This window comes from Nicotiana sylvestris, chromosome 12, assembly GCF_000393655.2.
Source record: "Nicotiana sylvestris chromosome 12, ASM39365v2, whole genome shotgun sequence".
Lineage (NCBI taxonomy): Eukaryota > Viridiplantae > Streptophyta > Magnoliopsida > Solanales > Solanaceae > Nicotiana > Nicotiana sylvestris.
This window is the reverse complement of record NC_091068.1, coordinates 15,596,313-15,619,984: the sequence shown is the minus strand read 5'-3', so window position 1 is coordinate 15,619,984 and position 23,672 is coordinate 15,596,313. Positions and strand designations below refer to the sequence as shown.

Here is a 23,672-nt window from a genome sequence, read left to right as displayed (position 1 = left end):
ATACGAAAAAACTTAAGCTTTTTTGAACCGAAATATATTTCTTTCGAAGGGAAGTTGAGAAGCAGTGTACAATTAGGAGTACAACATCAACGACACATCAGTGTAATCCCACAAAGTGGAGTTTGAAAAAGGTAGGATATATGCAGACCTTAACTTTATTCTATGTGACATATCTTTTACCAATCCATTTCAAAAAGATTAATGTTGTTTTATATTTAAAAATAATTTAATTTTTTAGAATTTTTATTCTTATTGACATACCAATACACACAAACGACATATTTAAAATTACAAGTTAAAAAGATTTTTTTCCTTAAAATTTGTGTCCAATTAAACTATGCAATATAAATTGAAATAAATAGAGTATTAATTTGTTTTGAGCACGCATAAATGGTTCTACTACAGTACAAGTTTGTCTCATGCTCATATCTTAAATAGGAATTTTTGTATTTTTTTTCTTTGTAATGGCAATTTATATGGTATGTAATGACAACACCTACTCATAGGCAGAGGCGGATGTAACATTGCAGTACTGGATTCATATTTTTGATGTAAAGTATAAATTTATGTGTAAAAGTAAACTTAAATCGCAACATATTGAGTATGATGGAAGAAATAAGAAGTAAAGATAGCTAAAATCTAACTCAGTTCATAAACTTCAAGAAGTTAGTTAAAGTTTGTTAGAGTTAGTTAAGTTAGTAAAATCTGTTAAAGTGTTAGTTAAGATAGATTCTTTTCATAACTGTAATCTAGAGCTGCAATATCATGGATATGCACTCTACATATATACATGTATTATAATACAGATGAAGCATAATAAAGAGATAAGAATTCTAGCCTATCTGATTACATTTCTCTGTTCTCTTTTCCTCTTCGTTCCTTCTTCTTCTTCTTCTTCTTGTTCTTCTTCTTCTTCTTCTTGTTCTTCTTCTTCTTCTTCTTCTTCTTCTGTCTAATATGTTCTTGATCTTCATTCATTCTATATAATTTTCTCTACATCTGAATTACTACATGGTGTCAGAGCAAAAGAGTCCAATTACTTCCGCAAAGTTCTGAAAATCTGCAGTTCTTGAAAAATCTGCTGAAACTGTAAAGAAGGCAGAAGCAGATTCTATATCAAGTTGAATATCTGAACAAACAATTGAATCATTGAAGCATGGCAATCAATGATGCAGAAAATCTGGAAAATGGAACTGGGGTACCTGTGATTCAACTTGATGCGAGTAGAACACAACCTGCACCAGGAAGCACACCAGTGATGGATCATAACCACCCCTTGTATCTGCATTCAATAGATGTAAGTGACATTTCACTCATCTCTTTATAGTTAACTGGAGAAGAAAATTATTCTCTATGGAGCAAATATGTGAGAATAGCTTTACTAGGAAGAAACAAGCTGGGATTTGTTGATGGTTCTTGGAAGAAAGAAAACTTTAAGGAGGAATTATGGTACCAGTGGAAAAGGTGTAATGCCATAGTTCAATCTTGGATAATGAATATTGTTTCTAGCAATTTATTGGGGGGAATGGTGTATGCTGATAGTGCTCAAGATGTGTGGGAAGATCTTAAAGAAAGATTCAATAAGGTGAATGGGTCTAGATCCTTTAGTTTACATCAAGAAATTGTTAGGCTAACCCAAGGAACAACTTCTGTAGCAACATATTTCCCTATGCTTAAAGAACTATGGGTTGAACTAGAAGCATTAGTGCTACTACCTGGATACAAATGTGATAAATCAAGAGAGTTTGTTCTTTATCTCCAACGACAGAAATTGTATCAATTTTAATGAGACTAAATGATAACTACCTACAGGCTAGAATTCAAATTCTTCTGATGACACCATTGCCATTAGTGAATCAAGCATATGCTATGATAGTAAGTGATGAAGCTCAAAAGGCTATGGGGGCAGCCTCCAACTCAGTTGGTTTGTTGGGTACTATGCCTAATCTTGATCCTACTGCTATGTATTCCAAATCTGGATATCAAAATCAGAGATTTAGAAAAACCAGTATTCTGTACAGTGACCATTGCAAAATGAGGAATCATATCAAAGAAAATTGTTATAAGGTGAAAGGGTACCTTCAAGATTCTAGGTTCAAAAGGAAAGGGGGATCTGGTGGATCATCTGCAGCTTACAATGTGCTCTCACAAGAAGAAAATGATCAAATGACACAACTGGATAACCAAGGAAACAATAAAGCAAGCAAGATACATTACATAGATACACCTTCACAAGTGACACAAGTTCTAGGAAAAATAACTCAAACAGGAGTGTGTGCTTTCACTCAATCTCAGTATGATCAGATTGTTCAAATGCTGAATCAAAGTCATCAACAAAGTACCAATTCACACACTAGCTCTTCAGCCAATGTAGCAGGTACAGAACCAGGTATTTGCAGCAGTAAAGTCATGTTAGTATCCAAAATTCTTAAAGATTAGATCATTGACACTGGTGCAACAAACAACATGGCGTCTGATATAACATGTTATACAGAGCCTCTTTGCTAAAAAGTACAAATGGAAAAAATGTGCAGTTACCAAATGGTGAAGTATCAAAAGTAACTCACATTGGTTCAAGCAAAATTTATGATAATAGTACTCTAACAAATGTCTTTCTATTACCTCAGTTTAAATATAATCTTATGTCAGTATCACAGGCTACAAAACAGTTGAATTGTGTAGCTGCTTTCTATCCTAACTTCTGTGTTTTTCAGGATCTTTACAATGGCAAGGTGAAGGAGATTGGTAAAGAGGATGATGGATTATATCTGCTATTAAACAAGTCTACTGGAAAACTTGGAGGAACACAATTAAATGCTCATGAAGTTACTGTTGTCAGTATAGAAGAAATAAAACTATGGCATATGAGATTTGGTTATGTAGCTAGTACTACTTTGAATAAGGTTTTGCCTGCTAGTAGTCAGGTTATAACAAAAACTATCGACAAGTGTAGCATATGTCCATGTGCAAAATAATGTAGACTTCCTTTTCCTACTAGTTTAAGTAGAAGCAATGCTAAGTTTGATCTTATTCACATGGATGTATGGGGACCTTACAAAGTTCAAACCTTTGATGGAAATAAATACTTTCTAACCATAGTAGATGATTACACTAGAATGACATAGGTGTACTTGCTAAAACTCAAATCTGATGCATGCATTGTCATTCCATTCTTCCTAAAATATGTTCAAACTTAGTTTAATACTATGGTCAAAGTGGTTAGAACAGATAATGGTACTGAGTTTCTTAATGAGACTTGTAACAATACATTCAAACAATTAGGGATAATACATCAAAGGTCTTGTGCTTATACACCCCAACAAAATGGCATAACAGAAAGGAAACACAGACATATCCTAGAAATAACAAGAGCAATTAGATTTCAATCAAATATTCCTCTGAAATTCTGGGGACACTGTGTACAAACTGTTGTATATCTTATTAATAGACTACCATCATCTGTGATAAAAATGTCTCCCTATGAAAAAATATATCATAGGAAACCTTCTGTTAAACATTTAAGAGTGATGGGATGTCTTTGCTATGCAAAGAGTATTGCTGAAACTGATAAGCTTCAACCTAGAACAAGAACAAGTGTTCTAATGGGATACTTAGAAGTAGAAAAGGGTTATATAATGTATGATATTACTAACAAGTATTTCATTGTCAACGGGGATGCTAGTTTCAGAGAATACTATGACAAAAGAGTCTCAAGTATATGAACAACACACACAAATATTGGAACAACAGACCTCTAGCAGCTATCAAGAGTCAAGTAGAAATCAACAACTACAAACTCCTATAGCAGTACCTCTACCTGAAATTACTACAGAAACACAGTCCATATTACAGTCACAGATCAGTGCAGACATACAACCTATGCCACAAATTACAAGGGCACCAATAGTTCAACAGTTGTCATCTCAGCTTGTGTCAAAGCAAAACCAAGAGTAGAACCTACCAGAAAGGCTACAAGAACTTCTAGGCCACCAATATGGAAAAAGATTTCATATCACTCAGCTTACATAACAAAGCTAATTATCCAATTTCTAACTATATTTCTTATAATAATATCTTACCAAAGTATACTGCTTTTCTTGCAGCCTTTTCATCAGTCACAGAACCTCAGTCCTATACTGAGGCAGCTCAGGATCCAGCATGGATTGAAGCTATGCAAGCAGAAATTAAAGCTCTACAAAAAAATAATACATGGGAGATAGTAAACTTACCAGAAGGTAAGAAACCAATTGGATGCAAGTGGATATACAAAGTCAAATACAAGGCAACAAGTGAAGTAGAAAGACTTAAGGCAAGACTAATAGCAAAAGGCTACAGTCAACAAGAAGGTATAGACTACCAAGAGACATTCTCTCCTGTAGTCAAAATGGTAACAGTAAGGTCAGTTCTATCTATAGCAGCTGCAAGAAGTTGGCACATACATCAAATGGATGTATATAATGCATTTCTACAGGGAGATCTTACTGATGAGATATATATGATACTACCACAGGAATTTCAGAGTCAGGGGGATACTAAGTATGTAGACTCATAAAATCCCTATATGGACTAAAGCAGGCACCAAGACAATGGAATGCTAAATTAATAGAAGCCTTGTTAAGGTTCCAGTTTGTTAAAAGTAAATTTGATCATTCTCTGATCATTAAGAGAACAGACAGAGGCACTATAGTAGTGCTCATTTATGTTGATGATATGCTGATAACAGGTGACAATTTAGAACTCATACAAGATACCAAAGCTGCATTACAGAAATCCTTCAAGATAAAGGACTTGGGTGAATTAAAGTACATTCTAGGGATTGAATTTGCAAGGTCAGAAAATGGAATATCAGTGCATCAAAGAAAATATGCATTAGAACTAATATATGAACTTGGTCTTTCAGCTGCAAAACCAATAGGAACACCTATGGACAGTAATTCAAAACTCACAACCAAGGAATATGATGAACATTTGTCAACTGTCTCAATTACTAAGGATGAAGTCATATCTGACATAGGTTCATATCAAAGGCTTATTGGAAAGTTGTTATATCTCACAGTCACAAGGCCTGACATAGCTTTCAGCGTGCAGAATCTAAGCCAATTTCTACAACAACCAAAAAGATCTCATATGAAAGCAGCTCATAGAATAGTTAAGTATATAAAAAATGAGCCTGGTCTAGGAGTGCTCTTATCCAATAAGTCACAAGATAACATCATAACATTTTGTGATACTAACTGGGCAGCATGTCCACAAATAAGAAAGTCAGTCACTGGTTTCTTAGTAAAAATTGGAGATTCAACTGTGTTGGAAATCAAAGAAACAAACTACAATTTCAAGGAGTTCTACTGAATTTGAATATAGAAGCATGGCTTCAGCAGTAGCAGAATTGACATGGATATTAGGAATGCTCAAAGAAATTGGCTTCAAAGTTGAACTTCCTGTAACCATCTACAGTGACAGCAAAGCTACAATTCAAATTGCAGCTAATCCAGTTTTCCACAAAAGAACTACATACATTAAGATAGATTGCCACTTCATAAGAGAGAAAATACAACAAGGTGTTGTGAAGACAAAATACATTGGTACTACTGAACAACCAGCTGACATACTTACCAAAGGGTTAAACAAAACTCAACACATGTATCTAAGGTCCAAGCCAGGATTGCACAACATCTTTACACCACCTAACTTGAGGGGGAGTATTGAGTATGATGGAAGAAATACGAAGTAAAGATAGCTAAAATCTAACTCAGTTCATAAACTTCAAAAAGTTAGTTAAGTTAGTTAAAGTTTGTTAGAGTTAGTTAAGTTAGTAAAATCGGTTTAAGTGTTAGTTAAGATAGATTCTTTTCATAATTGTAATCTAGAGCTGCAATATCATGGATATGCACTCTATATATATATATATATATGTATTATAATACAGATGAATCATAATAAAGAGATAAGAATTCTAGCCTAATTGATTACATTTGTATGTTCTCTTCCTCTTCGTTCCTTCTTCTTCTTCTTCTTCTTCTTCTTCTTCTTCTTCTTCTTCTTCATTCATTCATTCTATATAATTTGCTCTACATCTGAATTACTACAAAATAGTAAATTTGATCGAACACATAATTTTAAAATACGATGAGTTTAATGCTAAAATTCTTAGAGGTTGAAACTATAGAGCTTAAATTCTAAATCTGACTCTATTCATATATAAAAATAATGATAATAATAGAACAATTTTGGGTTTCAGAACATTATGGCATATTTCTTGTTCACATTGTATGCGTATAAAATCATATGCAAATGAAAAGCTTTAGATTTAAAATTTCTAAACATGAAAAAGGTTCATTATTTTTGTAACAGATTAAAAGGTATCATCACGAAAGAGATGTAAAATATTACTAACAAAGAGGATCACAAGCATAGAATATGAATATGAGAACAGAAGACAAGAAGAGCAGGTTAAAAGAGGGAGAGAATATTCCCATTATAAATTACTCCCTCCGGTCCATAATAAGTGACCAATTTACTTTTTAAATTTTGGTCCAAAATAAGTGTCCATTTATATAATAAAAAAAATTAATTTATTTTTCCAAAATTACTCTTATGTACATATCCCTAAAAAGTCATTTATTCCTTACATTTGAGAAGAGAAGTAAGTGCTACTATAACTATGCTGCAATATTTAATGAATGGTAGTTTAGTCATACTAACTATTTTTGTCTAAAATTTAGTATTTCCTTAATGGATGTGTCCAAGGCAAATTGGCCAATTATTATGGACCGGAGGGAGTACCTTTTTCTCATCATATAAATTGTGGTCATCGCTTGATATGCGGATTAAATTATCCCAAGGTTATAATTGTGGAATTATAAATTCTGGTCTATTTTATCTCACATAAGATAGGATAAAATAATGTTACGTTTGACGGGATAAGGTGAGATAGGGTAGGATATTCAGGATTAAATTTGGGATTAAACTTATACTAGTTTGGTTTACTATATGAATTTATACCCCAATTAAACACAGTATAAATTTAATTTTACATTTTATCCTACTTTATTCCACATACCAACCGATCGTTGATGTTCGGCCAAAAATGCATATGATATCCATTGTTATCTCATATTCTGATACTTTTACTCGTCATTTGAATATTAGTTATATTATTTTATGCTTAATATTATATTTTAACTGTGAAGGAAAAAAGCGGTATGAAAATAAAGAGATTTGGAGCAAAATTGGATAAAACGCAAAAGAAAAAGAAAAAAATTAAAATAATAAAAAAAGGGGGACACCCTTTGGTTTTGTCCCCCCAAGTGGAGACAAACAAAACAAGAAAGATATAGAATGCAATTGCATTCTAAATGCAATGGATGAAAATTAACGTGAAGGAATAGAACGAAAAGCTCACTGCCTCCAGCGCCACGGTCAGCGTTGGGCGCTGGCCTGGACGCTAAGTTGCGTGGGTTTTTCTATTTCGTCCGGGATAATATTATTTTAGTCCTATACAACCTCAACTCATGTAAAAGGGGTTTAAAACCTATTTTGGAGAGAGAGAACGTTTTTTGAGAGTAAAACACAAGCGCAGAGCCGTCGTGAAGGTCGGAATTCATCAAGTTCCATCTTTCTTCCTCCAAACTTAGTAATTTTTATGTTTTTTTGTATGATTTATTGTTTTGCTACCATGTCTATGTGGAGCTAAACTTCACGTTCCAGGGTTGTGGTTCTTTCATGACTATTGTTATTCGAATATTGATTTTGATTTCTTGATTTATCGTATTGGTTTATTTATTCAATCCTGCACTTCATTATTTGATTGTTTGATCACCAATTAAATACTATCTACGAATCTAGAGTTGAACTCGAAAGTGAGAATTCTAGATTGCATATAAGATTGAGTAGAGCAAGTTCTTGAACCTGGGCTTCGGGGAACGGATTCACGGTTAGGATAGACATATACCTAATTGTCTTGCTTGGTTGATTTACAGGAATTATAAATATGTTCTTGTTGATTATAACTCCAGAGACATATAAGCGTTAGGTTAGCTTGAATAGGCGAGTAAGAACTCGTCAGATTCTTATGAGCAATATTAACCCTGTCAACCAATAAACTAGATAAATTAGTTAGTCAATTCAATTGAAGAATACAATAGGAATGTTAGATAGCCCATAACCCTAGATCGTTTTCATTGCATTGATATCATAAAAATCTGCTCTTTTTTCTGTTCAAAGTTCATTATTTATATTCTTTATTTAATTAGTTTAGAATCAAATACTTTTAGGTTTAATTCTTGTTTAGATAATTAGGATAGTCTAATTTAGTTAATAGTTAATCAAAAGTCCTTGTGAGATCGACATTCGACTTTAGTCACTTTATTACTTGATGACCGCGTATATTTGCGTGTGTATTTGGCCGTAACAAGTTTTTGGCGCTGTTGCCGGGGACTTAAAATTAGCTATTTTTCTAGATTAGACTTTTAATTTTATCTATTTTTTTGCATATATTTTTATATTTATAAATATTTGATATTTTCTGTGTTTCTAGTTCTCTCAATATGACATCTGGGGATGAGATATATGGAGGTAAGGTTATTTACAAAGACACTTGGTTGACAGAAGACTTTTATGGCCCGTATTTTTGGGATTGTCATGGCCTGACCTCTTGGAGATCTGAATTTGAATATGGGAGTAAAGGTTGGTATTGGGATAGATATTCTCGATTAGGCGAATATGCGGAACGGTGTTGTCTTCTGACAACGTTGATGAATGATCGGTCGAAGAGGGGGTAATGATAGTAATCGAGCCATCTGAGCCAATGAGGGGGTCAAAGAGTGAGGATGAGAGTGACTATATTCTTGAATTTGTTGTGCCAAAAAGCAAAAATTACATTCCTAATCTAAAGGCCGAGAAGTGTAGAGTGAAAAATTTATTACTTGGCCTGGTTATCGTTGTAGCCCCACCATTGGAGCATAGCTGCAGATTGGATGTCATGTTAGGGGTACAATTCATAAGTTTGAGGTGGAGGAAAAAGTGGTTCACGTAGTGCCACGGCGTTAAATTAGGCACTTGTTAGGAGGCAACTCAGTTTTACTGCTTTCTTTTATTTTTGATTTGTTTTCGTATTGTATTATTTTTGTAGTGTTGTTTTATTTTGTAGGATTTTGAGCACAGGGAGCAAAGCCATAGGAAATGTGCAAAAGCGAGCAGGTGGTTGAAACTAAGTGTGAGGTACTCGCACAAGGGATCATACCTGGGAGAAGTCTGAGTATCCCGTGAGTTGCTAATTCTTCGGCCTTTGGCCTACCAGGGAGTCTCTTTTACCCTATTATTATTTTCAATGTGCATTTAGGACATTGCACAATATTAAGTGTGGGGTGAGGAAATTGTCTGGGTGATTTTCTGTGCTATCTTAGTTTAGTTGGAGTACTCGTTCTTAGTGTAGTAATTTTTTTTGTTAAAAAAACGGAAAAAAAAATTCAGAAAATTAGGACTTTTCCTGATGATGGATTTTGTGGATAGCTTTCTTGAGGGATTAAGGCCCAATAAAATAAAATCTAAAAATATTTTCTTTTGTTCTAATTAGTTTTAGTTAGGTAATAATCCCCCTTGGTTTTTCTTTGTGCATCGGTTCTTTTCCAAGGGATATAACTTGAACCGGGTAATTTTTTATTTTTAGGATTAGATTTCTTTTAGGAGTAGAAAAAGAGGGAGAAGAAAAAACTTTGTGACTTGTTTGGTACTAGCATATTTAGGTCTGAGTTTAAGTAGTACTTTCCTCTGAGTGCTTGAGTAATGAATAAAATAGCAAACTTTCGACGCCTAAGCTCAGGGTTGTGACTCTATATATAACTTATTCTTGTTTTGTCATTCGCTATGACCCTGTTTGTCGTAGAGTAGAATTGAGCCATCTTGAGTGATACTCGTGCCATGTGTGGTGAGGATTTCTTACATATTCCATGTTATGCATCTTAGTCTAGAACTTGCCCTGCATGTTATTGAAGCGAAATAAAAGTGTTGCTCTGTTTAGAAGATGATAATAGGCTTTCTTTGATATGTCTTGTGAATTTTAGCCTTTTCAGATATTATACCACTAGTTAGCCCTTTGAGCATGTAGCCTTTTGTTTGGAAGCCGTATTTTTGTCTTGATCCTTTTGTTGAATCCCTAGTTATTGCACCCTGCTTCCTTGAGCATTGTTGCTTAGATCATAATATTAATTGATAAATTTGAAGAATGGGATGGTTAAGTAAAAAATGGTGACTAATGATGGCTGAAAGGTGATGAAAAGGCCTTCTTGAAAAGAATGTTACATGAAAAAAAAATTTGAAAAAAACCTGAAACGTTCTTGATATGAGGGAAATACTTGGGAAACAATAGATGAAGAGAGAGCTGAAAAATAAAGTGAAGAGTAGAAAATAATGGGTGATGAAGTCTGTCACACCTCCTTTTTACACTACACCCCGGAAAGGGTGTAAGAGAGTTTTTCCAATTAAAGGACAATCGAAATGGGATTATATTATTAAAGATTCAGAGTCGCCACTTGGGATAATTATGGTGTCCCAAGTCACCAGTTTAAAATCCCGAATTGAGGAAAAGAATGACTCTGTTTAACAGTCCGTGAACCAGAAATCCGGGTAAGAAATTCTGTTAACCCGAGAGAATGTGTTAGGCATTTCCGAGTTCCGTGGTTCTAGCACGGTCGCTCAACTGTTGTAATTGGCTTAATTATTTGATTTTAGTACATTTTGAACATATGTGCAATTTTTTAACCTTTTCCGCTTTTATTTAATTTTAGGAATATTGCAACGTTATTAAAACACGTGTTGAACCACGTCACATAAATGCGCCCGCGGTCTTCGACATATTTTAACATTGTTGAGATTTGGATTTGGGTCACATAAATGCACACCCGAATTTTAGGAAGATGAATCATTAAAGTAACGCGCCTAAAGCAACTATGCATTTTTAACTTTGCGAGGGCCACGAAAATTTGCTAAATGGCATGCCTCGAGTTCTATGAATTTTAAAAGAAACAATTAAATGAAGGCCACACATTTGAGGTTTTATTTGGCGCGGCGCACCTCAATGCTATTTTTAAAGGATATTTAAACTAAAAATCTCGGAGGGCCATAAACTACTTGTGTCACTAATATGGCTCACCTCAATACTTAACGGAGCTTGATTAAGGAAATGGAAAACCTGATAGTTCACGAAGGATTTTATTGAAGTTCAAACTAGAAGAAAGTGAGTCCAATTATTGTTTCAATCCGGGGTCCAAGGCAGCCCAGTATCAGGTTACAAACGTGATATATTAAAGGATTCAAGTTCTTCCAATTTTAATACAAATCCAAATACTGTATTTCAAAACCCAACTATTGGCCCAACTTTTAAAATTATTATACGTAGCCCGCTTATTACCCACAAAAATGCAAATCCGATGTAAGTATACTCTTATATTTTGAATACATCTGTAAGTATACTCTTATCTTTTGAATACATTAACAATCAGCACTGACTACATTAACAGCCCAAAGTCTAGCATTAATCATTCTGAGATAATAACTAAATTCATGCCTCAACTAATTGTAAAAGTTAAAGATGAGCCATTTATGCTACCGACTATTTAGTAAATTCAAATTGAGATGAACATGCTCCAAACATTATCAGAACCCCTAAAGCCCATGTACAGATTCACTTGGTTCTTAATAAATTACCTCAGATCCCCAATCACATGGATTTATTTTAACAAATGAGCGGAGAAAAATGACAGAAAAATGAATCTAGCTTCATTAAACATTCATATTTGCTAAGGAAAATTCTAAATCTAACCTCTGTTGATCCTAACACAACACTCTTAATACAACTTTTCAGAGATGCATCTAAACCATACTGAATCAACAAGTACCAGGCAAAATCCAATTGCAAATATTGTGACATTTTACAAGTTAACAGCACAGTCCTACTTATACATGCCAAAATAGAATGGAACTTCCAGTTTCAACCTAGTCGAGTAATATCTTAGCTTTATCACTTTGAGCCTCACTTTGTCCTGCTCTGACTTGGGGCACCTGACTGGTACCCTCTCCCGCTGCTGTATCAAGCCGTCTACTAATCGTTTGCTTCCTAGTCGAAGGCATCACTGAAAAAAACAAGGTGAATATTAGAGACGAACACTTACGACTCAACTCTACGCACGATCTAGATTCAGGAAGAAGGTAACAACCCTAGATGTCATGTAGCCTCCTGATTATAAATGTGGCGCGCTACACATCCATAATCAAGAATCTACTAGACACGGCTCATAGACAACCCCTAGGACAGACTTGCTCTGATACCAAGTTTGTCACGACCCAAACTGGAGGGCCATGACTAGCACCCGACCACACTTGCCGAGCACCAACGTACATTTCATCTAACCTTCATTATTATCTTTTAGGGCTGACGAGATCAATATAAATGGTAGACCTGGATCATGGACAACCAGCAATAAAATATGACGGCATGAACATACATAGCAGGGGATGACCAGACAATCAAGAAACTACATATAAGGTATGAGCTACCACGCTACTATGAAAGACTATACAACAAAAACTAGCCGACAAGGCATACCAAACTATACATGAGCCGACACCTGTCTATGAGCCTCTAAAAGAACATAAGTGTTGCAACATAGCCGGAACAGGGCCCCGACATACCCATAATGTCTATAACAAAAATTGCATACCAAGACCAAGGCAAGTCCGGAGAAGGGATCTCGCCAATCACCGCTGAACTGGACAGTCTACTGTGGTGGGGGAGCTGCACCTGCCTGTCTATCAGGACCTGCAGCACGACATGCAGCGTCCACAAATAAAAGGACGTCAGTACGAATAAAGTACTGAGTATGTAAGGCAAGGAACCATAAATACGATCAGTAATGTAAGCAAGGATAGAGAATATACAACCTGTAACATCTTAGTACCTCTGAGGGCTACTTACATGAAATGCATGATACATATGTATAAATACATAAACCTTTAAAGCATTCGCCTCTGTGGGCATCATCATCATCATATCGTACCCGGCCATAATAGGCTCGGTAGAATCGTACCCGGCCACGTGGAGCTCGGTAAAACCCAACTGATCAGTGGTTGCACAATAGGTGCCGTACCCGGCCAACTATAGCGTGGCTCGGTAGAGTAAAATAGATACATATATATAATGCATGCTCGACTCATGGAATCACATTCTAAACCTTTCGGAGTGACGTAAGGTCGGTATCCTCTGTACACGTTATTAGGACTAACTCTTCACTATGAACCTTATAAGAATCAGGAAGTACCAACAACATTGATAACATAAGAATAAGAGAAGCAACATTAACATCAATCGTTCCATAAGAGGGAAAACAATGTAAGTACTGCTAGCTTCTAAGAGTAGAGTATCTTGGAAGCTCGTTCATTACATTATGTACAATCGGAGTCGTGCAAAAGAAGGAAAGGGATAGCCTCACATACCTTGTATATACTGCCCCAATCTCAAGCTATGCAATTGTCAAAACTCCTTAGTCTACAATAAGAGAAACGATACTATCGTTATCATTTAAGCGTCATAACTATTATGTATCGACCACAACCTATTTTACGATGAAACGGACAGCACCTCCCCTATATATATGACCTCACACCATTCAAAACAGTCACCAAACATCCCAAACAACATCAATAATAAACATATTGAGCCTCCCAAAATAGTCCACACACAGCCTAATCACTCCATACATACGACGACCACCGTAGTCGTGTCAAACAACCTGGAAATGTTACAAATAACTATCAGACCATAACCCTACATATATATGGTGTTTATCCACACCCTTCCTCCTCCAAAACTCCACAAGATAGTAGTAAAATACGCAGCCCAATAGCAACGCAAAACAGTCCACAAAACAATAACATTACTACCAAGCCTTTCGATATATATTTCACAAGTTCTAGCTTCAATGGCTTAGCCGCAACTTGGATACTCTTAAATACATATAGAGTAAGAGGTTCCTTACCTTTATACAGAAATATCAATTCCAATTTGACCTTAAATTTCCATGAAATATCCCTCCAATGCTGCCACAACAACAAAAAGGCGAAACTAGCGATCAATTAGTGTTTTTCGGCACTAGAATCACTTTAGAAGGCTTGAAATCACCTAGGATTGATATTAAGAACATGAGGGAGTATTTAAAAGAACATAAACCCTTTAAAACAACCTCCCACACGAGCTGGAACGACACAAAAATGAGCAACAACAAGAAGAACAAGAGACTTACTAGCACCACGGAATTCCCGACACTTGATTTGTGTTGTTTGCCCCTTTTTTGGGTCTTGAATCTTGAGAGAACCTTTAGAGGATATTCATAGGGTTCTAAGGTCTGAAAATAGTGAGACAAAATGACTTAAATGGGTTGGAGGCATCCTATATAGGTCCAAATATCTTAAACCGCATTAGTGGGCCCCATAGAGAGGTGCTTGGCGCAGTCTCGCGAAAACGCGAATATCTCTCTACTCAGAGATCGTATCGATGAACGGTTTAATGCGTTGGAAACTAGACTCATAGATATTTAATTTTGTTGGTAGATCACCCCGTAATTCCTTGTAAATTAGGAGAAAAGATTATAAACATTTGACCTAATGTTTAAGTAAAATTATGAACCTAAGTTGCGACAACTTTTGTCGACTTTTGTTTCATAACTCGTTTGACTTCAAGACTTATGATACGGATATTATATGATTAAAATACCTTAATAAATTACCTCTTGAGTGTATTAAGCAACCGCTAGATTACCTGAAAATACGAGTTACAACATCCTTGATTCGTTTAACTTCTAATACTTGTTAATCACCCTTATACACTCTTGTATCACTTAAGACCAATAGGATTGACTTCTTATCATCTCAAAGATAATTCCTTATTGGATTTATGTTAACTAATATATGGCATGAACTAACACATGTGGATATGGGTTGTAACACCCCCCCCCTTAGGAACATTCGTCCTCGAATGTAAGGGTTTATGGGGAGTTTAAATCATCGTGGATTCCAATGGAAATTTCCGATCAATTTTCCCCTATAAAATGGTCACTAGCAAAACTTGCAAGTAATTAAGCCCAACATATGGCTTCACAAGGCTACACAAAGCATTATGCGTATTTACATTATCTACATATCACCATTTTGTATTAAGGAGGAGTATTCTCAAATTATTGCTTACCTCATAGAGCCGTTTCACCTTCCAATGTATCCTGTCTTCCACCAGCATCCTTGTTATCTTCATTCTGGAATAAGTAAGGGTATTTAGACTTCATCTCCTCTTCTGCTTCCCATGTCATTTCTTCCATATTTTTGTTCCTCCACAATACTTTGACGGAAGCTACATCTTTTGTTCTCAGCTTGCGGACTTGCCGATCTAATATCGCCACTGGCACTTCTTCATATGATAGGTCCTCTGTAACTTGTACATCTTTGATAGGGACGACTCGAGAAGGGTCTCCAATACATTTTCTCAACATAGATACATGGAATACCGGGTGGACAAATTCCAATTCGGATGGCAATTCTAACTCATAAGCAACCTGTCCAATTCGTCGAAGAATTTTATACGGCCCGATATACCTTGGACTCAGCTTACCTTTCTTCCCAAAACGCATAATACCCTTCATTGGTGAGATCCTCAGGAAAACCCAATCACCAACCTCAAACTCTAGATCACGACGTCGGACATCAGAATAAGATTTTTGCCTGCTTTGTGCCGTCCTCAATCGCTCCTGTATCACTTTCACCTTCTCAATAGCTTGGTGAATCAAATCTGGCCCATATAATTCTGTTTCACCGACTTCGAACCATCCAACTGGTGATCTACATCTCCTCCCGTATAGTGCCTCGTATGGGGCCATTTTAATACTGGAATGGTAGCTATTGTTATAGGCGAATTCTATGAGTGGAAGATGATCATCCCAATTCCCCTTAAAATCTAGAACACATGCTCGTAGCATATCTTCCAGTGTCTGAATGGTACGTTCAGCCTGTCCGTCAGTCTGCGGATGAAATGCAGTGCTGAGATTTACTTGTGTGCCTAAACCCTTCTGGAAAGACCTCCAAAAGTTAGCCGTAAATTGAGCTCCTCGGTCTGATATAATAGATACGGGCACACCATGAAGCCTAACAATCTCCTTGATATACAACTTCGCATAATCTTCAGCCGTGTAAGTTGTCTTCACTGGCAGAAAATGGGCACATTTTGTAAGTCGATCAATTATCACCCAGATGGAGTCAAACTTATGATAAGAGCGAGGTAATCCAATAATGAAGTCCATATTAATCACCTCCCACTTCCAGGTCGGAATCTCTATATTTTGAAGCAATCCACCGGGTTTCTGATGTTCTATCTTTACTTGTTGACAATTGGGACACTGGGCTACAAATTCTGCAATAGACTTCTTCATATTATCCCACCAATACTGCTCCTTGACATCATGATACATCTTTGTCGAGCCGGGATGGATGGAATATCGGGATTGATGAATCTCATTCATAATCTTCTCTCGCAACCCTGCCACATTAGGCACACACAATCGGCTCTGGTATCTCAGTGCCCCGTCTTTTCCGATCCCAAAAGCCATACTTTTACACTGTTGAATGCTTTCTCTTAATCGTACTAAGATAGGATCTTCATATTGTCGTGCTTTTACCTCGGCTACCAAAGATGATTCTGATGTATTCTGTACAGTAACACCTCCGTCATCAGAGTCTAACAATCTGATTCTCATATTGGCTAGCTGATGAAGCTCTTTAATCAACCCCCATCTACCTGCCTCAATATGTACTAAGCTTCCCATTGATTTACGGCTGAGAGCGTCTGCCACAACATTGGCTTTACCGGGATGATACAATATCTCGACGTCGTAGTCTTTCAATAATTCAAGCCACCTACGCTGCCTCAAATTCAACTCTTTATGCTTGAAGATGTATTGTAAACTCTTGTGATCTGTGTAGATGTCAACATGGACGCCGTATAAGTAGTGCTGCCATATCTTCAAAGCATATATTACTGCAGCCAATTCCAAATCATGGGTTGGATAATTCTTTTCATGCTTCTTCAATTGTCTTGATGCATAAGCAATCGCATTCCCACGCTGCATCAATACGCACCCCAAACCTATACCTGAGGCATCATAATATACCACATAACCTTCTGTTCCTTCAGGAAGAGTGAGCACTGGTGCGGATGTCAATCGATTCTTCAGCTCCTGAAAACTACGTTCACAAGTGTCAGACCACTAGAATTTGGTAGCTTTCTGTGTTAACTTAGTCAATGGTGATGATATAGAGGAAAATCCTTCTACAAACCGCCTATAATATCCTGCTAGCCCTAGGAAGCTGCGGACTTCTGATGGTGTTGTAGGTCTCGGCCAATTCTTTACTGCATCGATCTTCTGAGTGTCGACACTAATACCCTCATCAGATATCACATGGCCAAGGAATGCTACTGAGTTCAGCCAGAATTCACATTTGGAGAGCTTAGCATATAACTTACGATCCTGAAGCGTCTGTAATACTATCCGCAAGTGGCCCGCATGTTCCGCCTCCGAACGAGAATACACTAGAATGTCATCAATGAATACAATCACGAACACATCAAGATAGGGCCTGAATATAGTATTCATGAGATCCATAAAAGCTGCTGGGGCATTTGTTAGCCCGAACGACATCACCAAGAACTCAAAGTGCCCATATCTTGTCCGGAAGGCCGTCTTTGGAATATCCTTCTCCCTAACCCTCACTTGATGATACCCTGAACGTAAATCAATCTTAGAGAAATACTTGGCACCCTGGAGTTGGTCAAACAGGTCATCAATTCTTGGAAGTGGATACTTGTTCTTTATAGTAGACTTATTCAACTGTCGATAGTCGATACACATCCGTAACGACCCATCTTTCTTCCGCACGAATAGGACTGGTGCACCCCAAGGTGAAGTGCTAGGCCTAATAAAGCCCTTATCCAGCAAGTCCTTCAACTGCACCTTCAACTCTCGCAACTCTGCCGGGGCCATTCTGTATGGAGGAATAGAGATCGGTTGAGTGTCAGGCAACACATCAATGCTAAACTCAATCTCCCTTTCAGGAGGAAGGCCTGGGAGTTCATCTGGGAAAACATCTGGGAATTCGTTGACCACAGGGATTGATTGTAAAGTAGGCGGTTTCGCCTCCGCATCCCTAACGCGAACGAGATGATAAATGTAACCTTTTGAGATCATTTTCCTTGCCTTAAGATAGGAAATAAACCTACCTTTCGGTGTAGCAATGTTCCCTTTCCATTCAATGACGGGTTCACCCGGAAATTGGAACCTAACCATCTTCGTACGACAGTCAACATTTGCATAGCATGAGGCCAACCAGTCCATTCCCATTATCACATCAAAATCAACCATTTCTAACTCAAATAAATTTGCCGAGGTTTGACGACTACAAATCATCATAGTGCAACCTCTATATACCCTTCTAGCAATCACAGAATCTCCTATCGGAGTAGATACCGCAAGGGGTTTACTTATCAATTCAGGTTCAATGCCAAACTTATTAGCCACAAAGGGTGTAACATATGATAATGTAGATCCCGGATCAATCAGCGCATATACATCATAAGAAAACACAGATATAATACCTGTAACAACATCTGGAGACGACTCGAGATCCTGTCGACCTACTAGAGCATAGGTTCGATTTTGAGCACCACTCGAACTCGGCACTGCACCTCTACCCCTACCACGACCTGTCGACTGCTGAAAACCCCGTGCTGGAGGTCGAACTGATGAGGAAGAACCAGACACAGATCCAGTCGGCTGAGCCATACCATCACCTCCTCTATTAGGACAATCCCGCATCATATGGCCAGGCTGTCCGCACGAATAGCATGCATCAGAACCTCGACGACACAGTCCAAAGTGGGCCTTGCCGCACTGATCACAATGTGGTGTTGGGGGTCTCATCTGACTAGTATCCCTATGATGTTGCGAGCCAGATACCCGCGAACTCTGACCTGGACCAGAATAGGATCGATCATATCGAGGCCTCTGAAACTGTGGAGGAGCACTAGCTACAGGTGGCGCTGAACTCCTCGAAAATTGTGGCCTGATGCTGCCTCTGAAGTCATCAGAATACCCTGCAAATCTCGCCCTCTTATGTTGGCCCCTATCATGCTCCCTAACTGCCCTCTGCTGGCGCTTACAATCCTCTAGGGTCTGGGCATAAGCTTGAATACGGGGAAATATCCATGCCCTCCACCAAGGAGGCTATCGTACACTCATTTATCAGATGTGGTCCCAACCCATTCACGAACATATGCACCCTATCACTCATCTCGGCCACCATATGGGGAGCATACCTTGCCAAAGAATCAAACTGCATATTGTACTCTCGCACACTCATATTACCTTGTCTAAGGTTCAAGAACTTATCAGCTCTAGCTCGTCGTATCTCAACTGGCAAGTAGTGACGAAGAAAGGCCTCAGAAAATTCCTTCCACACAGCTGGAGGAGGGTTCGGACCCCTGGATCTCTCCCAACTATCATACCAGAGAACCGCTAAATCCCGTAGCCGATAAGAAGCCAACTCTACTGCCTCTGTATCACTAACATGCATAACCCGAAGTGTACGATGAACCTGGTCAATAAAAGTCTGTGGGTCCTCCTTGGGGTCTGATCCGGTAAACACTGGAGGGTCTAAATTAATAAAATCACGAACTCTTGTACTAACTGGTTTCTCAGCAGCACCTGTATTCTGCCTCTGAGCCTGAGCAGCTACCAAGCTAGTCAATAACTGCAAAGCACTCCGCATATCCTGGTCTGGAGTGCCAGACGGAGGAACTGGAGGCGCTGGGTGCCTTCTAATATCCTCTGGAGGAGATGGAGTAGATGAGGTATGAGAGGGCATCTCACTCTGAGCCTCACTTTGTCCTGCTCTGACTTGGGGCACCTGACTGGTACCCTCTCCCGCTGTTGTATCAAGCCGTCTACTAATCGTTTGCTTCCTAGTCGAAGGCATCACTGAAAAAAATAAGGTGAATATTAGAGACGAACACTTACGACTCAACTTTACGCACGATCTAGATTCAGGAAGAAGGTAACAACCCTAGATGTCATGTAGCCTCCTGATTATAAATGTGGCACGCTACACATCCATAATCAAGAATCTACTAGACACGGCTCATAGACAACCCCTAGGACAGACTTGCTCTGATACCAAGTTTGTCACGACCCAAACTAGAGGGCCATGACTAGCACCCGACCACACTTGCCGAGCACCAACATACATTTCATCTAACCTTCATTATTATATTTTAGGGCTGACGAGATCAATATAAATGGTTGACCTGGATCATGGACAACCAGCAATAAAATATGACGGCATGAACATACATAGCAGGGGATGACCAGACAATCAAGAAACTACATATAAGGTATGAGCTACCACGCTACTATGAAAGACTATACAACAAAAACTAGCCGACAAGGCATACCAAACTATACATGAGCCGACACCTGTCTATGAGCCTCTAAAAGAACATAAGTGTTGCAACATAGCCGGAACAGGGCCCCGACATACCCATAATGTCTATAACAAAAATTGCATACCAAGACCAAGGCAAGTCCGGAGAAGGGATCTCGCCAATCACCGCTGAACTGGACAGTCTACTGTGGTGGGGGAGCTGCACCTGCCTGTCTATCAGGACCTGCAGCACGACATGCAGCGTCCACAAATAAAAGGACGTCAGTACGAATAAAGTACTGAGTATGTAAGGCAAGGAACCATAAATACGATCAGTAATGTAAGCAAGGATAGAGAATATACAACCTGTAACATCTTAGTACCTCTGAGGGATACTTACATGAAATGCATGATACATATGTATAAATACATAAACCTTTAAAGCATTCGCCTCTGTGGGCATCATCATCATCATATCGTACCCGGCCATAATAGGCTCGGTAGAATCGTACCCGGCCACGTGGAGCTCGGTAAAACCCAACTGATCAGTGGTTGCACAATAGGTGTCGTACCCGGCCAACTATAGCGTGGCTCGGTAGAGTAAAATAGATACATATATATAATGCATGCTCGACTCATGGAATCACATTCTAAACCTTTCGGAGTGACGTAAGGTCGGTATCCTCTGTACACGTTATTAGGACTAACTCTTCACTATGAACCTTATAAGAATCAGGAAGTACCAACAACATTGATAACATAAGAATAAGAGAAGCAACATTAACATCAATCGTTCCATAAGAGGGAAAACAATGTAAGTACTGCTAGCTTCTAAGAGTAGAGTATCTTGGAAGCTCGTTCATTACATTATGTACAATCGGAGTCGTGCAAAAGAAGGAAAGGGATAGCCTCACATACCTTGTATATACTGCCCCAATCTCAAGCTATGCAATTGTCAAAACTCCTTAGTCTACAATAAGAGAAACGATACTATCGTTATCATTTAAGCGTCATAACTATTATGTATCGACCACAACCTATTTTACGATGAAATGGACAGCACTTCCCCTATATATATGACCTCACACCATTCAAAATAGTCACCAAACAGCCCAAACAACATCAATAATAAACATATTGAGCCTCCCAAAATAGTCCACACACAACCTAATCACTCCATACATACGACGACCATCGTAATCGTGTCAAACAACCGTGAAATATTACGAATAACTATCAGCCCATAACCCTACATATATATGGTGTTTCTCCACACCCTTCCTCCGCCAAAACTCCACAAGATAGTAGTAAAATATGCAGCCCAATAGCAACGCAAAACAATCCACAAAACAATAACATTACTACCAAGCCTTTCGATATATATTTCACAAGTTCTAGCTTCAATGGCTTAGCCGCAACTTGGATAATCTTAAATACATATAGAGTAAGAGGTTCCTTACCTTTATACAGAAATAACAACTCCAATTTGACCTTAAATTTCCATGAAATATCCCTCCAATGCTGCCACAACAACAAAAAAGCGAAACTAGCGATCAATTAGTGTTTTTCGGCACTAGAATCACTTTAGAAGGCTTGAAATCACCTAGGATTGATATTAAGAACATGAGGGAGTATTTACAGAACATAAACCCTTTAAAACAACCTCCCACACGAGCTGGAACGACACAAAAATGAGCAACAACAAGAAGAACAAGAGACTTACTAGCGCCACGGAATTCCCGACACTTGATTTGTGTTGTTTGCCCTTTTTTGGGTCTTGAATCTTGAGAGAACCTTGAGAGGATGTTCCTAGGGTTCTAAGGTCTGAAAATAGTGAAAAGAAATGACTTAAAACGGGTTGGAGTCATCCTATATAGGTCCAAATATCTTAAACCGACTTAGTGGGCCCCATAGAGAGGTGCTTGGCGCAGTCTCGCGAAAAACGCGAATATCTCTCTACTCTGAGATCGTATCGATGAACGGTTTAATGCGTTGGAAACTAGACTCATAGATATTTAATTTTGTTGGTAGATCACCCCGTAATTCCTTGTAAATTAGGAGAAAAGATTAAAAACATTTGACCTAATGTTTAAGTAAAATTATGAACCTAAGTTGCGACAACTTTTGTCGACTTTTGTTTCATAACTCGTTTGACTTCAAGACTTATGATACGGATATTATATGATTAAAATACCTTAATAAATGACCTCTTGAGTGTATTAAGCACCGCTAGATTACCTGAAAATACGAGTTACAACATCCTTGATTCGTTTAACTTCTAATACTGGTTAATCACCCTTATACACTCTTGTATCACTTAAGACCAATAGGATTGACTTCTTATCATCTCAAAGATAATTCCTTCTTGGATTTATGTTAACTAATATATGGCATGAACTAACACATGTGGATATGGGTTGTAACACCCTCCCCCCCTTAGGAACATTCGTCCTCGAATGTAAGGGTTTATGGGGAGTTTAAATCATCGTGGATTCCAATGGAAATTTCCGATGTGTACACAATCTTTTTTTTCTTTTAGAGTATCAGATTGTTGTGTATATGAACTAAGTGCCTATCTATCCCCCAGAATGTTCTGCCCCTAGTGTCTATAAATAATTGTTTAACTTAGTGCATTCACCACTATCAATTCAACTTTTCATTTATTAATTGTCCACTTAACTTAGTTAGTGTAATTCTAACCCTACCACTATTGAGAAGCTTCTTAATTAGGTGAACACTTTAAATTTATACTAATCAATTCTTATCAACATAATTAAACCAAAAGTTAAACCAAATTGTTGAACTTAATCCTAATTATTCTGACTAAGTTATTAAACAAGATACGATTTCAAAGTCTTAATACAAACTGATTTCCCAATTATACGAAACAAATCCACAAAATCAATCTAAAGAAACAAACAGTGGACAGAAATAATTTATACTAGAAGATCATGATCGAATTTCAATTGAAATTGACCAGAAAAAGTAAAAGAGACGAGAAAGACGAACATCAAAATAATACTAAAAAATATAAACATAGAAGCAGGACGGAAAACTCACCAGTCAGTATTAATTGAAGAAAACCTTCGAATCTTCAATTTTTAAACCAGATTTTGACTTTAACTGTGTGTTCTTATCAAGAACACACAGATAAAGTCAAAATT

General features: G+C 37.7%; 1 protein-coding gene across 1 annotated transcript; it reads left to right on the top strand.

Moving 5' to 3' along the window:
* Positions 1-1,156: 1,156 nt before the first annotated feature.
* Positions 1,157-5,349, top strand: LOC138882715 (uncharacterized). The gene is made up of 7 exons (XM_070163334.1): positions 1,157-1,198; positions 1,328-1,585; positions 1,813-2,389; positions 2,650-2,924; positions 3,552-3,714; positions 4,104-4,387; positions 4,576-5,349. Exons 1-7 carry the CDS (start codon positions 1,157-1,159, stop codon positions 5,347-5,349), a joined length of 2,373 nt encoding a protein of 790 aa, XP_070019435.1.
* Positions 5,350-23,672: the final 18,323 nt, after the last annotated feature.

Bases quoted from the DNA above. Each gene is read 5' to 3' on its own strand.
- LOC138882715 (XM_070163334.1), top strand. From the start codon at position 1,157: ATGGCAATCAATGATGCAGAAAATCTGGAAAATGGAACTGGG. The intron at 1,199-1,327 runs GTACCTGTGATT...ATCTCTTTATAG, and splicing joins ATCTGGAAAATGGAACTGGG to TTAACTGGAGAAGAAAATTA. The intron at 3,715-4,103 runs GTATATGAACAA...CTTTTCTTGCAG, and splicing joins CTATGACAAAAGAGTCTCAA to CCTTTTCATCAGTCACAGAA.